The sequence below is a fragment of the Camelus bactrianus genome, chromosome 1 (assembly GCF_048773025.1).
Source record: "Camelus bactrianus isolate YW-2024 breed Bactrian camel chromosome 1, ASM4877302v1, whole genome shotgun sequence".
NCBI classification, from domain to species: domain Eukaryota; kingdom Metazoa; phylum Chordata; class Mammalia; order Artiodactyla; family Camelidae; genus Camelus; species Camelus bactrianus.
The window spans coordinates 97772394-97789838 of record NC_133539.1 but is presented as its reverse complement, the minus strand read 5'-3'; the positions used below and the strand labels follow the sequence as shown (position 1 = coordinate 97789838).

General features: G+C 43.5%; 1 protein-coding gene and 1 long non-coding RNA gene across 3 annotated transcripts in view; one reads left to right on the top strand and one right to left on the bottom strand.

The window, feature by feature from the left end:
• WWTR1 (WW domain containing transcription regulator 1) overlaps nucleotides 1-13417 on the bottom strand; it is a 124825-nt gene extending 111408 nt beyond the window's left edge. The window contains exons 1-2 of one of the 2 annotated variants that reach the window (XM_074369721.1): nucleotides 13151-13417; nucleotides 12296-12729 (exon numbers count right to left, since the gene is read on the bottom strand). In XM_074369721.1, the coding sequence (XP_074225822.1) occupies nucleotides 12296-12726 (431 nt within the window). In that variant the 5' untranslated portion in view covers nucleotides 12727-12729; nucleotides 13151-13417. The remainder of the gene's footprint in view (nucleotides 1-12295; nucleotides 12730-13150) is intronic. The other variant, XM_010970398.3, reaches the window with a different exon arrangement.
• Nucleotides 13418-13444: 27 nt separating this feature from the next.
• Nucleotides 13445-14689, top strand: LOC123612946 (uncharacterized). Its single transcript, XR_006720251.2, has 2 exons — nucleotides 13445-13595; nucleotides 14157-14689. It is a non-coding gene; the product is annotated as an uncharacterized LOC123612946 (long non-coding RNA).
• The last annotated feature ends 2756 nt before the right edge of the window (nucleotides 14690-17445 follow it).

Below are 17445 nucleotides of genomic sequence, written 5' to 3'. Positions count from 1 at the left end.
AGGCGGGGAGATAGAGTATAGCTCAATGGTAGAGTGTGTGCTTAGTATGCACAAGGTCCTAGGTTCAATCCCCAGTAACTCCATTTAAAAAATAAATAAATAAAAACCTAATTATTGTCCCCCACAAAAAAACTATATTCTATGAATAGGTGCCCCAGACCCCTGACCTTGCCCCATCCTGGAGAAAGAAAGTGGCCTCAGTAGAAAAAACACACACTGGACATTTTTCAGTTCTCACCTTCCCTGATCTCTCTGAGAAACATGCCACAAAATGAACCTTCCTCCTTCTTGAACTTCCCTGAATTTCAGGCACCACTTTCTGGGTTTCCTCATATCTATCTCTGGCTGTTTCTTCTCCATCTCCTTTACCAAATCTAACAAAACTTTTCTTTATTTTGCTTAGAGAGAGGTTACATATTGAACCTCTCTCTAAGGCATCTCATCCACACCTGGATTTGAATAATCACATGCATATATGACTATAGTTATATAAAAATACATATATAGGTAGATATAGTTACCTGGAAAAAATATATATATATCTCCCTTATAGCTCTCAAAGTCTCCTCAAACTCAACATGTTAAAATACTTCTCAAACTCTTCTAAACCTTCCAGTACTGCCTGTTACAATGAGAAGCACCCCCATTCAAGCCACTAGACAACCAGCAATGTGCAAATCTTCCATTTCACCTCTTGTCTTCACTGCCCTTATCTAATCCATCACCAAATCCTGTCAAATTTACCTCTCTAATAGCCCTTAAATGATTTCACTATCCCTCAAATGATTGATCTCATGTCTTCCCTTTTCCAGCGTGAAAGCAAATTCCCATGATTAAATCACTCTTACGAGTACCTTCATTCCAGAGTGGCAGGATATTCAAGTCACAGCTTGTGAATTCTGAAACTGCAGTTAAAATGTCTATCCCCATTTCATCCCAGCACAGCTCAAGCCAGACAGCCCTTGAAAACCTCATCAGTTTTGGAGCACCAAGAACATCAATTTTCTGAGCCACAGAGCCAAATCCCAGTCTCTGAACTCTAGTTACCCCAACAAGGCTTCTCACCCTGAGACCTTCCCACCAGGCATCACGTCCAGTTCTCCAAAATTTAACCCATATCTATACTCCGTCCTGAGGTTGTCTGAGGGTCAACCAGAAACAAAGACCACCTAAGCCGTGGTTCCCACGATACCAAAACAACCATCTGATGAGATTATAAATGAGATCATGTGTATACATAATAAATCCCTGGAAGATACATAAGCAATTGTCAACAGTGGTTCCATCTGAGTAAAACAAGAGGGTGGAGTACTTTGACTTTCCACTTTATATCCTTAAGAATCTGCTTTAATTTTTTGATAAAAGTATGTTAAAAAGCCAACTTTAAAAAATAAATCGAAAAATAAAATCAAGTCAGTAAAAGCTATGTCTGCTCATTTTATTACATTTATCATTTGTTTGTGTTTTCTACTTTTTGATGGATTCTCACAGTTGCTTCCTCCACCTGTGAACACCCAAGCCAAGAAAGGTTTTTCACAGACAAACTGGGAGAAACACAAATATCCAGCATCTTCATATTTGCAGAAAAGCTGCCACAAAGGAATATACATTTTTAATAAACAATCCAGTATGTACATTTTTCTCCAGTCACCGTGTGTTAATTGCCGAGTCTGTAGTTAGCAATGCTTGCAAGTAGATTAGTCACCAAAAAGAACTGAATTTGGATTTATCTTCAGTGTTCAGAATTGAAGTGTGCCAAAACATATTTTTAAAACATTGAGTTAGCATAGGGGCCACAAAGACCAAAAAATATTTTATGTACTGGAAAACAAATGACACAAAACTTTTATGCTGTAGAATTTATTTCCATACTGAGATTCATTATTCAACATCCTAGGTTGATTATTAAGTTAATGAGAGGTATGATTAATTAATTGGTTGGCTGATATATAAAAGATAGTTTCAGGTAGGGATGGAAAAATAAAATGATAGGTAGGTAAATGGATGGATGGATAGAGGATAGATAGATAGGTTTAAGAGAGAGAAAGAGAGAAACAGATCAGTGCTTCTTAACTATCCATGGTAAAGGACCAGTGTTTTTTGTATTCAATCTGTCAAGACCAGTATGTGATCCGATGTGGATGGCTTGTATGTTGCTCAGGCCACACGTGACTCACCACACAAGTCTGACGCATCCGCATCCAAACTACCTGTTCCACAAGGTAATCCCACTGATCATGTGCTCAGAAGTCACAGCAAGGTTGTTTTGCTATGAACGTTTCTTAACACTCTCAGCTTCTGTATTTAGCTCATCACGGGCCCGGAACATTAACACACCGCTGTCTGTCCATGAACTATACTTTGAGTAGCCCTGAGATTCAAGATCAGCTACTTCACATAACATGCCATTCATTCTGTTTGGTTGGCACCCATCTAACTGGCCAGTGCATTTGCCAGACCACTTAACACCCTTGTAAAGAAGGGTCAGTATATTGATTAATAGGTAGAACAGTAGAAGATAGAGAAATTACGTAACAGACAAGCTAGACAGATAATAAATTAGACAGGAGCCAGAGAGTCTCTGCTCTTTGTGCACAGAATTCTCTAGATGAGGCATTAATGTTGGTTGTCTCTAAACAGGGATCCAGGGAAAATCAGAAGAATCTATTTTCTATTTTCCCCCCTCCAGTAGTGGCTAAGCATATAATATTTTTATAATTAAAAACAAAGTCAGAAACAATCTAAATGTCCATCAGTAGGGGATCAGTTTAAGAAATGTACTGTACATCCATACAGTAGAATACTACGTGGTCCTTAAAGAAATAAAGCAGATACTTATGTACAGAAAAGGAATAAACACCAAGAGACACTAAGTGAACAGAGGAAGGTACAGAACAGTGTGTCCCATTCGTCCTGTACGGAAAATAGCCTAGATGGGAATATACATTTAACTCACATATACACAGACTTACTCGTACTCACAGAGAGCTTCTCTGGAAGGACAGAAGAAACTGGCATTCTAGGGAGGGGACTAGAGGACTAGGGAAGGGTGAAAGAGAGACTTCTCAGAGTACATGCTTTGGTGCAAAATTCAAAATTTTGTCATTTACATGTACTTACTACTATTTGAAAACTTTTTTTTAATTTGAAGAAGTCATCTGAGAACATTCACATGTGGTCGGCATCATGAGTGAGTGTGAAAAGGCTCCCAATGGGCTCCACTAAGACTCTTGGAAGGATGCCCCTGAGAGGGAGGCCACGGGCTGCGCAGGCGGGCCATCCTCAAGGGACAGGGCCTAGGTAGGCTTTGGTGGGTTAACTGTGGTTCCAGAATCTCAATCTTGTCTGTGCCCAGTTGATCAGCCTCATCCAAAACCACAAGAGTATTCTGGGAACAACCAGACCTGCAAGCTATTCATTTACAAGCAGAAATGGCAGAGTCAGTGGGGATGAGCCTGGGTGGAGGCTAGCCTTATATCCCACTAATTTGGAGAGCAAAGACCATCCACTACAGTGGAGCTGCACAGGCTGAATATTTGACCAATGGATGGATCTACAGATGGACAGAGGGACAGATGCATTGCTATGAAAGCTCTATCATTTCAGACCCATAAACTAGTGTAAAATGCTTAGTTCCCTAAAGAACTAGGAAGACCTCAACATAGGAGATAATGATGTGGTCTTATGCTACATTCAGATAACACTAGGATGGGTGTATCTCAAAATTAAGGGCTAAGGAGGTTGACATTCACTAGTGAAAGGTCAGGGTACCCATCCTAGCTGAGGTTCTAAAGCCTCAGTGGGATGCTCAGTCATCTACCAACCAACAGTTATCTTCAACCCAAGTAAGGCCTCAAAAACAGACCCTTAGCATTTCTGCTCCTGCACTTCTCTTCCAATCCCCTCTTTCCTAGAAGGCCCTTTTGCTCACCCACACACATTCTTCCCATTTTTCAAGGCTCCATTTATGCCCAACCACCTTTACAGAGACTTCTCTGAACATTCACCCTTCATCTATCTTTCTCTCGTACACATTTAGTATGTGGAACTATGGTTCTAAACTTTCAGTCCAGGGGGCACAGACACGATGGAACTACATTCCTAAACATGGCAGATTTCCATGAGGAATTCCAGCATGCAAACTTGCAAAGATTTAAAAGAAAAGATTGCAAGATATCTTCCTTATCAAGCACCAATCTATGTGCTAAGACACTGGGCTCAGGTTACAGTGACAAGCAAGAAAAAGGTCATTTTTGCCCCCATGGAGGTTTCAGTCTAGTTGAGAAAGAGAAATCAATCAACAGTAATATGGCAGTAGTGCTACGTCTGGGGAGACACAGAGGGCCATGGGAGAACCTACAGGAGCACCTAAGCCAGCGCGTGGGCTGTGAGTCACGGAAAACCTCCTGCAGGGCTGGCATCTAAGCGGATGCCTGAAGGCAGTTGTAGGCGTTAACCAGGCAAAAAGCGAGGAAATAATGTTCCAGGCACAGGTAATAGCTTGTGCCAATTTCTGAGGCCGGAAGGCGTGTAGCCAATAGGAGAAACCAAAAGACATTCAGCTAGGCTGCAAGTTTCATACCTGTAACCGCAATAGAAATGACTGCCTTACTGTGACACACCACAAAGAGCTTCCAGCCCAGGAGAGGAGCTGCTCAGGTCCCACCGCACACAGGTCAGAACGGGGCTATTTAGCCTGGTTTTGTCTGTCTTCGCCAGATATCTCCAGCTAGACTGTCAGCTGCCTGAGGTCCAAAAACCTGCCACGTTTCTCCCCTCCGGCACAGCGCAGCACGCTCACACACAAGAGGAGTTCAAGGATTTTTCGTTGTAAAAGCTGAAACAGCGAAAGATCTTGAAGGTGGCAAAAAACCAAGGCCCTGGGAGATCGCAGTCCCCATCGCCACCTCAACCAAGACCGAGAACAGTAATGAGTAAACCTGCAGGGCGCACACTGTGCCAGACACAGCGCTAAGCACTTTGCGTGTATTCCTGCTCTCCCTTCCTCTAATAGCGCCGAGCAAGTGAACATCGTTTTTTCCTATCTTAATGCTCATCTGCGGGTCTAGATGGAGCATTAACGAAAAGCTGGAAGTCCAGGAAGGTGTGCACCCAAATAAAGAACATGCTGAAGGAAATCTAGAAGGTTGGCCAGTAAGTCTACTTCTTATCCTGGTCCGACTTTTATGGAGAATTTTTGGTGAAGATTTTAGCAATTACTGTGTCAGTTCATTTCTAAAGAAAATAACCCACCAAACAAGGAAAACACAGGCAGCTCCCAAAGAGGATCTCTTTGGTAACATAAGCTCCAGGCTTCAGTTACTGAGCTATGGCTAAGAGATTCCGCATGGCATGGAGCCGCACACGTCTACCCAAATCTCCCACCCCATCTTCCCTGGCTTCTATGCTTGCTTTTTCCAATGATTTTTATAACTTCCCCCCTCCCCCCAGCCCAATTTAGAAAGAAATATATTTATTATACAACATTTGGGACATACAGAAAGGCAGAAAGTAGACAAGATAAATCTCCATAATCCCAAAAATGACCATGGAAAACATTTTGGTATGAACCACTCTATCAGACACACACACACACACAAACACACACATACACACACACACTTTTTAAAATAAAAATAGGATTATCACACTTTCACAATGTACCATAATTGTAGGTTTTTTGGTGTTATAGCCCACTTGTCTGATATTTAAGGCATTTCTTATTTCTAAGCATTGGTAATTGTTAAAGCAAGAAATAGAAATGAAAAACATAATACATAGGTGGGGAGGGTATAGCTGAGTGCTAGAGCACATGCTCAGCATGCATGTGGTCCTGGGTTCAATCCCCAGCACCCCCATTAAAAAATGAATAAATAAATAAACTTCATTACTCCCCCAAATTAAATAAATAAAAATAAATTGTACCCAAAAAACCACATAATACATAGACACAAAGAATGCTGAAAAGAAAAGCTATAACTTGACTTAAACATGAAACTCTCAACTAGAAGAATAATAGTGAAGGTCACAAAAAGATTTCCCAAAGTGCGGTCTATAGAACATTCCTGGGTGAATGGTAAGAGATGATAGTTGAAATAAAAATGTTCAAAAATCAAATACACTTGTGAAACACTGACTTAAAAATAAACTAGTTTTGTAATAAATTACTTTGGAGTCTTTAATGTGTATTGTGAAATGCCAAGAAAGGGAGAGAGCATGCAACAGATCCCAAATCTATTGGTCCAGGAACCCTTGTTTACAAAGTATCTGAGTGGACCAGGGTTCCAAGGAATACACTTTGGAAAACTCCGTCTATTCATATTTTAATGCACTAAAATACTCGCGGTCCCCCACAGACCAGCAGAAGGGCCATCCCCTCAGAAGCTGCCCTTCAACAATAAGTTTAGTACTTCAGTCCTCAGTCTTCCAAATCACCCTTTAACAAAAAAGTTATCCCCTGGATTGGTGGACTCGTTTACCTCCAGCATTCTCTCCTGTGATTAGATATTTAATTGAGGGAGGATGGGAAAGGCGGGGATGATAGGTAAGGGTGTAATTCTTATAAATCTTAACTCAATTTGTCAACAAACAAAAATTGAGACTGACTCAACCCTTTAAGCAGTTTATTTCTAATCAATCTCTACAATTAGGAAGACAATGGGAAGTAATCTTTTTATCCTTTAAGCTGCTTTACTGACATTATCTGATTAACCCTCTCAACAAGTCCTCAGAAAAGTACCCAGTCCTGACACATATTAAGTCATCTGCCCTTCATGGCACATCTGTGTTCCCAGTAAAATGATACGGATTTATTAATGGTAAGAATCTCAATGAGAATAAGATATAAACACGCACTGTAGGCATACTATCCATTTCTGGTTTGTTTGCTTCATCATCATTATCTCTCTCTCCAGCACTGAGAGCTCCAAATTTGATCACTTAGACTGAGTTTAGAAGCAAACTCTAATGCACCATCCACCACTCCAAAGTTATCTGGTCACCAAGGATACCTAATTACAGGGCCCAATTATGGGTGCATAATTGGCATGAGGCAGCATGGTATAAGGGCGGGAGTACAGGTTTCAGAATCACATAATCCTCATCCCATCTCTGCCTGTTATGTGACCCTGGGCCATTTACTCAACTGCAGTGTGCCTCAGTTTCCTCAAAAGAAAAATGAGATAACAATCTGTACCTGTTCACAGGTCACTGTGAGGGTTAAAAGAACTAATATGTGTGAAAGCACCTGGGGTTATGAATAAAGTTTCCATTCACATGTGTCAGGCAGGGGTGTGCTCCGTGGGTGATTCTGGTGCTGTCTCTCTGAGAAGCACTGACTCAGCTCCCTGCCTCCTCTGGCGTAAAGTAAGTTACAAACAAAAGTCAATTACCTCCTCTCCTCATCTAGCCCCACTTCTTGATCCCATCCCCACTCCACACCCCATCCCATACACAAAATCCACTCAGCTAGGAGCTACCAGCCAGATTTCCAAAATCAGAAAGCAGACCCTCCTCAGAAGGGGCTGGGGATCTTCTGCCCAAGATGCTGAAGCAAAAGGGATTCGGTGGTGGGCATTCCTATTTAGGTTTTTTAACAAAAAAAAAATCGACTCTCAGTTCTTATTTTAAATTTTAAAAACTGACTTGCAATTCCAGATCCAGTCTGTCATTCAGAGCCATAACCAATCAAAATTAACTAATCCTACTACCAAGGTCCCTGCAATCTGATTTTGGTCAGGTAGACAGAGTGCATAAGTGTGGAGAGAGAGGCAAGAACGAACTTGTACTGAAAGTCTACTATGAAGCCAGATACTTCAAGTATGTTATCTAATCTTTCAAAATACATGAAATAGGTATTACTATCCTCATTTTACAGACAAGGACACTGAGGCAGCAGGCAATTTCTATGAATGAGAAAAGGCTCTTTATGAAAACAACTACATTGTCAGAGGCATCCAAAGGTAAACTGAAAAGACCAGCCAGAGGCAATTCTTTCTTAAGAAAAATAAATTTAAAACCAACTTTTTAAATAAATATTTTCTAATTGAAAAGGCTTTGAAAAATTCACCTCCCACAAACATTTCTTAAGAAGTTACTCAAGAATGTACCCCAGCAAAATGAGGGCATAATCCAAAAAAGAGGAAGACATGAGAAAAGGAAACAGAACTCTAGCCACAGAGAGAAATAAAGTCAGTCCTAGGATGACAACTCTGTTGTAGGCCTAGAGAGCAATCAGAATGGCACAGAGAAGATGAAGGAATCTGGACACAAAAGCTTGGGGAAAGGAGACTTGATAGAACTGAGGGGATTGAGAGCCTAGAAAATTTTGAAGTCATAATAAAGATAAATAATATATAAACATATAAGAAGGCAGTTAGCAACACTAGAAAAAAATGTTTAAGAGAGTCAAGGTCCAGATATGAGGAAATTAAAGGTGATACAATTTTGAACAACTGATAAAGAGTGGAAAGAAAGGATCTATTTCACTTTGGTGCTGAATACAGTGCTGGATATATTCTCCTTTGAGTGGCCCAGGAGTCTTGACACCAAATCCAGTGTGTAAGTCTAGGATCCAATCTCAATACACAAGGCAAAAATTATATTTAGAATTTTAATAATATAAGTGTTGCCTATGGACTTTCAACTTTAAAAATAATTTATGAATAAAAAAGTCCATTCTGGGGCAAGCGCAAAATCTTTATGGGGTCAGGGCTTCGGAATTTAAAGCGTTACTGACAAAAAGCAAACTGTAGAACTGATAGCCACCCAAACCTCCTGGACTTACCAAAAGTTACCAGAAGTAAAAAAAGGTGGCCTAATACACAAACCAAAAATAATATAAATATCAAATTTGGGAGAGGAAGGGAAAAAACAGTTTAAGGAGCTACATTTCTCACTTTCTTATCAGAAGGTGTAAGTTGATAAATCAAAAGTTGTGGTAAAAGCACATTACTTAGGGTTAAAGGGTGACAATCTAAGAATTAAACACAGGAATAGTAAAAAAAAAAAAAAAAAATCAAAAGTTTCCCACTGTGAGCCTTGAGAAGGTGAAGGAAACCCCTGTTTTCAACAGAAGTAACTCTGTGTTACTGGATTTGTTACCAAGTGTATATATAGATCACTTTGACAGAAATAATTTCCCACCATACACTTCAGAAAAAGCAAAGCACTAAAATTATTACTAAAAATGGGAGTAGCAGGCAAATGGTTTTGTTAGAATTGTATTTAAGAGTAGGGATACATTTTTTTTCCTTATAAAATGTTTTTCAAATAAAATTCTTCTAAAGAATGGAAAGTTCTACTGAAGCTAGGTGATTTTCTTCTTTATAATTTTCTATGTTCTGCTCTATGTACAAATAAACACATATTCCATTTACAACCAGCATTTTTTTTTAATGTTAATGTGATTGATGTTCAAAGTCAGCGTGCCAGTTGCTAAGAGCCCACCACCTACACATCCTAGGCGGATTTAGTCGCTGCAGCAGACAGCAGGAGCAATGCAGTTGTTTTCAGAGGCCATGCATTTTAACATTCGATCCTCCCCATTGTTAAATGCTACCCTAACATCACAGGAAAGGTGTGAATGCTTAGAAAAGGTGCCTAAGTGATTGCATCATATACTTAGGAACAGTCTTACCTGAGAAAATGACAAAAAGCTTTTTAAGGCTTTTTAGATGTCCAGGCTTTATTTCCCATAAAGCTCACTGTTCAGCTGGGGAACTGACATGGGGATTAAAGGTGGGAGTGGGGAAAACAGAAAACTATGCCCTAAGTGGATGGCAACAGATTAGAGGGCCAGTCCAGGGTCCACCATTAAATAATGACATGACGATCCCAAAGCATATTGTCACCCTTCCCTGGCCTCAGTTTTTTAGCCAAAAAAGATCTTGTCAATTACAAAATACTTTGATTTCTGATTTATAAAGCCCTCAAATCCTGACAGAATCAAGAATAGGATTCCACTGCTAGCCCCATTTCACAGATGATGGAGCAAAGCCATGGGCAGGTTTTAAGAAAATTAATTAAGGGTCAGTTGCCACCATCTTCCAAGCTTCTCCTTAAATCCACCAAAATATATTGCCTTTTGAGGCTCTGTGACAAAGTGTGACATATAACATTTACCATATTCCAACTGTAAACAAAGCTCCAAAAGAAACGCAGAGCAGAGACTCTTGGCAGATTGCTTATCTTGAAAGACAATAGTCACGATGACTTAATTTCTTAAATTCCCTTAGCTACTTGGCCAAAAAATTTCCAGGGATAGCAACAGATCAGGCCTATAGGCCCACTACCTACTCATTTTCCCAGCTGTTGTCTTCACTGACTACCCAAAGCCAAATGAAGATGCACCCAGCTTTGGATCGAGGAGTGGCTTTAGCTGGGGGGGATAAGGCAGATGGATCAGATCAACTTTCTCTAAACCCCAGGCTAACTTCCATTTTTAACCTAGTTTCACAAACATAGTTTTGAGCTACTCCACTATTCAAAACATGTGTATAACAGGGAATTCTTTTGTTTTGCTTTTGTTTAGGGATTGTTTCCCTAACTTTCCTCAGATACTAGGCAATCCCAACTCTTACTTCATATTTTTAACAACCAGTTTTACTGATCATATATATATTTGTGTGGATATATTTATAAACAGGGTTCAAAAATCATTTGGGACCAAAAATATACCCCCAAATTATTATAAATTATTGGGCCTTTATTTGTATTAATTACTAAGTCCATTTCTATAAAAGTCACATTAAAATAATTCAAAACTGCATTTACCTAAGTAATACAAGTAAATACAAGATGCTATTTTGGACCTTTATATAGTAATATATACTAATGCCATCCTTTAGAACATGTCATGATACTACATCACATACTTGAATTCCACCAGCCATTTAGAAATCAAGTACGTGTCCACACTATCACTCAATAACCAGAAGAAGACCAGTTGTGGAATACAGTAATCATCAAGTCTGTTTCAGGTCAAGTGCTTCTCAGCACTGCATCAACCCTAGAAACAAAATAAAGAACTCCTCCTTGCACAGGATGTCAACAGCTTTGGGATGGGGAAGGAGTAACTGGTCACCAGTATGAGTCAAAGGGTTGGCTATTATAAGCCTCATTCATTACTGTGTATGTGTTATTAGGGTCCTCTCATAGCAATCAAAGTATCAAATATTAGTGGCAAAGAAAGGCTCTTTTTAAAATAGCATATAACATCTTACTTCTAAACTAAGACTACTCAACCAAAGAAACATGGGCTTTAAAATAAAGTCTAAGGCAAGTTCTTACAAGAGGAGTTTCTCTCCATAGCAGGAACAGCCAGCCAGTGCAAGCAATCCTGAACCAAGTGGTCCAGCTGGGATGACTTCCCGCAGAGGCTGCTGATACCCTTACCCCCACTATTCCATGACGTTACCGATTTCATTTCAAGTTTCAGCTTGGTTTCTCCTCCAGAATATAATTATTTGAGGGTACCACAATTAAAACGACCTTCTTTGTGCCTGTGAATATATTTTCCTATACAGTCTAATTCCCAACAAATGTAAAATTCATTACATTAAAACCCGGAACAATGTGAAGGGAAGAAGAATGACAAAGCAGCCTCCTGATTTGATGGTATTTTAGGTTACCAAATGTGATATAACAAAACTCCTGACCCAATTTCCACACAATTGATTTGCCCAGCCCACAACTACTTCACCACGCAGTTGGTAATTACATCACCATGCTGTGTGGTCAGTACGTCACCCAGCTGGTAGCAGAAAGGCCTACTAGGCAATGTTCACTTTTCCAGCTTGCTTTTCCCAAGAATGGAATGACCGCAGACCACCTACACCACCAAGACCCTCTCCTTCTCAAGCCTCAGAAGTTTTCTAGCATGTATCTTGGGGGTCACATCCCAATGGACCAGGCTCTGAGTTATCTTAGAGTGGGCAGGAAAGGAGTAAAAGTTTGTGTCCAGGAGTCTGTGACAATACTTCAGATTGTGGGCATAGTCATCTATGTGTTTCATAAGAATCCCTTCAAAACTACTTTTTCCCACCTCTTACGTCTAAGCGTTTTCACGTCCCGAATCTGTTGTAACTTCTAGAACCTTGGAAGAACTTCACCAGACTCTGTTTCTGATCCCTTACAATTCCAAACCCAGAGACTTACTCCCTACTTCCAGCTTCCCAGATCCCTGGGCGAGAACCGTGGAAGGACACACATTGACACAGTATCACACGCAAAAGAATAAGCATGCGCGCCCTGGGTATAGTGACTCTGTGGCCCCCTTGGCTCCAGGTTGACTTACTTGAGGAAGTACCTCTGGCCAGTTGCCGTGAAGGTCATCTCCCAGCCCGCGGGCAGCGGCAGCTCATCGGTCACGTCGTAGGACTGCTGGCGGAGGTGCGCGTGCTGCTGCGCCTGGCTGCCCGCAGCGCCCGCGCCGGTGCCCAGTTGCAGGGACGCGGGCGACGAGTGCGAGCGGACATGCTGGGCGCCGCCGGCCAGTCGGGGCCCCGGGTGACCGCCGGATGAGTCGGTGCTCGACTGGCGCGAGTGCGAGCCAGAATCAGGCTCCTTGAAGAACGACTCCGGCAGGATCTTCTTCCGCCACGAGCTGGGCTTGGGGTTCATCACCGAGTTGAAGAGGGCTTCGAGGTCGGTGTCTAGGTCTTGAGTGACGTGGATCACTTGCTGCCCGGGCGGCGGGAGCGGAGGGGGCGCCGAGGCCGGATTCATCTTCTGCAAGGAGAAAGGAGGGCAGATCAGCTTTTATTTAAGGTCGGAGAAGTGGGTACGGGGGAAGAATCGAGAGAAAAGAAAAAGAGACAGATAGGTGTCCGCCTCGGGATCCCAGACACTCAGCAGTCAGACCAGCCGCATGGGGGAGGGGTCCCTCCTGGCCTCGAGAATTATGCAACTCTCTTGAAGCGAAGAAGTTAGCAGGAACGAGGGGGTGGCGGGGGAAGGCTGGGAATTAACTGCACTGGAGACGCCGCTGAACTGCTGATGGCAAAGGGCAGGTCGAAACGTTCCAGGGCAGGCAGCCCCCCAGATAAGTCTCAACCTAAGCCAGCTCCAAGACATCTCGAGTCTGGAAGCCCGAGGAGCCAGGCACCCTGGAGCTGTGCCGGGTGAGCGGGCGCGCGCCAGCGGGCACTACCTGGGCGCGCAGCGAAGCCGAGTGTGGGCGTGCGGCGGCCGCCGTCCCGCCGGAACTCGCCGTCGGGCCTGGGTCGCTCGGGTGCGTCCCGAGCTCGCTGGGCTGGAGCCGGGGCCCGGCTGGCAATTCCCGAACCGACTCGGTGCCTGCAAGCCGTGGGGCTTCGGCTCTCACATCCCCCGAACTGGCCTCAGGCGCTCTCGCTCCGTGAGGAGGCGGAGGAGAAGCAGACAGCGCGGCCGGCGCGGCTCCCGGACTGTCCCATAAACAAAGTTTGGAGCAAACTCCCACTCCCAGGAAAGAGGCGGGCCCGAAAGTTGAGCTATTGAATTATGCATGACCTCCAAGTCCTGAGCCTGCCTGCCCCAGCTCGTCCCTCCCCTTCCTCCTCCTCCTCCTTCCACTCGGCTCCAGAAAACCCTGGGCGTGATGGGTACTTTGCAGGGTAAGAGGAGACGGGTGCCCCCCACCCACTCGTGCTGGTCGTGCGGACCTCTCCCGCGGAGCCCTAGATATGCATTCCTTTGAGTTTACCACGGACTTGGGGGCGGGATCAAAGGGAAAGTGGCCCAAGCCTGTTTAATCAAGGGCTTGTGGACCGAAACCAAGGCTGGGGGCGGTAGAGGGCACGCGGGTGAGGGGCCCAGACCGAGGAAGGGCCAGTCCTGGGTGCCGCGCCCTCTCTTGGTGCCGAGTGCCGAGACGGGGAGCGCGGGAGCGCGGCAGTGCTCGGTGGTTCTGCCTGAGGGCGGGCCCGGGTGCGCCCCTGCGCGGGGAGACACCAACGAGGCCAGCCTTTCCACAGGAGGCTGCTTAGCGCTTGTGACCATATTTGGTCTGGCGAGGAGGCATTTCGACTGTTTGGCTTTCAATTGTCTGCTCGTGCGCAGACGGTGCCCAGAAAGTGCCTGTGTCGCTAGGGATGCGGTTTCACCAACTGGTTCATTGTAAACAAACAGCTTTAAAACCATTTATCTTTTTTTTTTTCCTCTCTGGGGTGGCTCAGGTCACCAGGGGTTGAGAAGAAACCTGGTTAATGCTGGGCTTTGGAAAGGGAGAGCATTCGCGCCCCCCCGCCTCCCGCGACATCCGCGCGGGGAGTGGGAGGATTGGAATTTCCCTGACGCCCTCCAGAGAGCCTGGAGCCGGGATGGAACCGTAGCAGGTGGCAGGGAGTAGAGAGAGTGCGCCAGTGACCCGGAAAAAGCCACCCACCCTCCCACCGACTGGTACTGAACGAGGGGTGGAGACCCCCTGCTTCTAGATCTAGCCTCGCAAGACAGCTGCGGAAAGTGGGAGGTGGCCTGGCCCCCCGGAGCGGCCCAATTCCTTTTTTCCCTTGCCCGCTCTCCAGTTGGGGAGAAGGGGAGAGTGGCTGCGAGGTTGTCACGCTCCTGAAAGCCCCTACCCGACTCCATTTCATTTAAACAGGAGTTTATGAAGTAAGTCAAATGAAGCAATACATGTAAAGCGCTTTGAAGTCACCCAGCCCGCCTACGTATCTGTTTGTTAAATGAAATAAAACTGTATTAAATGCAAGTATTGTGCCTCAGCATTTTTATAAGGGTAGAAAAAAAAATCTGGAGTTTCTTTGAAGGAGGAAAGTTTACGGGAAAGACAAGGCCACCCGACAGTTCTGCTTTAGAAAAGGTAGGAGTACGGGGCGGGCTTTGGGGGTGGGGGGCGCGAGGGTGACATTCGCTGAATGGCTTCTCCCTGTCACTGCCCAAAACAGAACAGAGGCCACCTGAGTGAGCCCCCTCATTACCTGTATTTGAGGGTGTGCTCTGATTCCAGACTCCCCAAAGACTGGGAAAAATCAGGGCTGCCTGAGAGAAAGACAACCACGTGGATCACTGTCCAAGGGAAGCAGAGCATGGCTCTGTCAGGGGACTCGAGCTGTTTCCCTAACAGCAAGTCCCCTGCCCGTAGGACCAGCAGAGGGAAGAGGAAGCTAATACAGGTCACTCCATGGGAAACAGCATCTTTGTAGCTGTTGTCAGAAGCCACCACCGTTGCAACAATGGGGAAATTAGCTTTGGAACTAGAGGAAGTGACTGGGACCAAGATGGTTACTAATTCAAAAGCCACTTGACAATTAATAGATGGAAACTTGAGGCCAGCCCTACTCCAGGAAGGTCCTCACCCAAGAAGGAAGGTCCTCACCCAAGAAGGAAGGTCCTGCTTTATAAAGAGTACCTGGCTGCTACAAAAGAGGAAAATACTGAGGGAGCCATGAGGTTAATCAGTCAGGGAGAATCGGTTGGAGTTGGGTGGGCAAGGATGCTGTCATTCCTTGACAAACTTCAAGAAATAGATAGTAGGGGACGGAGTAGATGCCTGAAATGGAAATTGCCCTGATCACATGATAGCTCAAAGGGAAAACTCCCAGTTCCCAAACAGTCTATAAGATATGATAGTGGATGGCTGAAGAGATTTGCTTCAGTGCTTCAAACAATAGTTTCAGATTAAATAACATTCACTGATGCTTTGTCTGTATGGGATACTGCCCCTAAGAGGCAGTACAGTGTTAGTACGTAAGTGTATAATCAATCGCTGGAGCAAAATACCTGAGTCATCTGAGGCAAGATACTTCAACTACTCCTGGTTTTCCTCCTTTTTATAAAGGAGGGACAATATTGTTAGGGACAATAGCAGTATCCACCTCACAGGATTCTAGGTTAAAACAAATTACAGTCAGCCCTTTGTATCCTTGGGTTCCACATCTACTGTGGATTAAAAAGAAGAAAAAAAAAGATTCCATGAAGTTTCCAAAAAGCAAAACTTGAATTTGTGGAGCACCACAACTATTTACATAGCATTTAATTGTATTAGGTATTATAAGTCATGCAGAGATGATTTCAAGTATATGGGACGATGTGCATAGGTTATATGTAACCTACACCATTTTGTATAAAATAAAACCTATGCCATTTTATATAAGAGACTTGGGCATCCACAGATTTTGCTATCTTGAGGTGGGGTGAGGGGGCCTTGAACCAACTCCCCCCTGATACCAAGAGACAACTGTGTACAGATTTAATCTGCTCCCCCTGATTTAGAACACAAGCTTTGAAATGCCTAGTTCTGCTCTATATTGGGTGAGTAATTTAACCTCCCTAAGTCACAGATTATTCATTTACAAGTTAGAGATAGTATTGTGGCAGTCTGTGACACTGCTGCCCCTCAGTGGACCACCCTTCTGTTGGTCACACCCTTATGGAGACCTTCCCATCTAAATCTGGACTAAGCCAGTGATTTAACTTAACTTGGAAAATGCGACAGTGCAGCCACTCCAGTTCCCTCTTTTAACCCCTAAGAAGGTGTGGAAGTTTCTGCTTTTGTACATTTGGGAGATCTGAGCCACTAGGTAAGAAGTACAACCACTTTGCTGGAGAAACCGCTTGAAGAGGAAGAGGCCCAGAGACTTCTGGAGACAGGGAGTACAGCCATCCAGCATCCGTGCTGAGCCCAGCCCCCAGCCAGCCCACCAGCTGACTGCAACCCCACCAGTGACCAGCAGAGACCAAGAGAAACTTAGAGCCTCGTCCAGCCCAGATTGTAAAAGTTTGAGCAAATAAAATGAAAATTGTTTTAAGCCACTAAACTTTGGAAATTTTTTAAATGCAGACGGGACATTCTAAGGATTAAAAAAAAATCAGATAAAGTTCTTAACACAAATCATGTTGCGTGCTAAAGTGTTAAATAAATAATGGCTGCGATTTGGGCTGAGACCCACAGAAAAGATAGACATATTTTACAGATAAGGAGACTCGCCCAATGAGTTTTAAAGTACGGGAATACCTCATTTTACAGTGCTTCACAGATACTGTGTTTTTTACAAATTGAAGTTTTGTGGCAACCCAGCAAGTCTATCGGCGCCATTTTTCCAACAGCTTTTGCTCAGATTGTATCTCGGTCATATTTTGGTACTTCTCACAATATTTCAAACTTTTTCATTATTATTGTATTCATTATGGTGATCTGTGATTGGGATCTTTGACGCTACTACTGCAAAAAGATTACAATTTGCTGAAGGCTCATCATGTTTAGCATTTTTTAGCAATAAAGTATTTTTTAATTAAGGTATGTACATTGATTTGTTTTGTTTTACTATTTTGCTTCTATGCGTTACTGCATTTTTAGCAGACTACAGTACAGTATAAACATACCTTCTCTATGCACGGGGAAACCGCCCCCCTGCAAAAAATCAAGCAACTCACTTTATTGTGATATTTGCTTTATTGCAGTGGCCTGGAACCAAACTGGCAATATCTGAGGTATTTTGCCTGTAT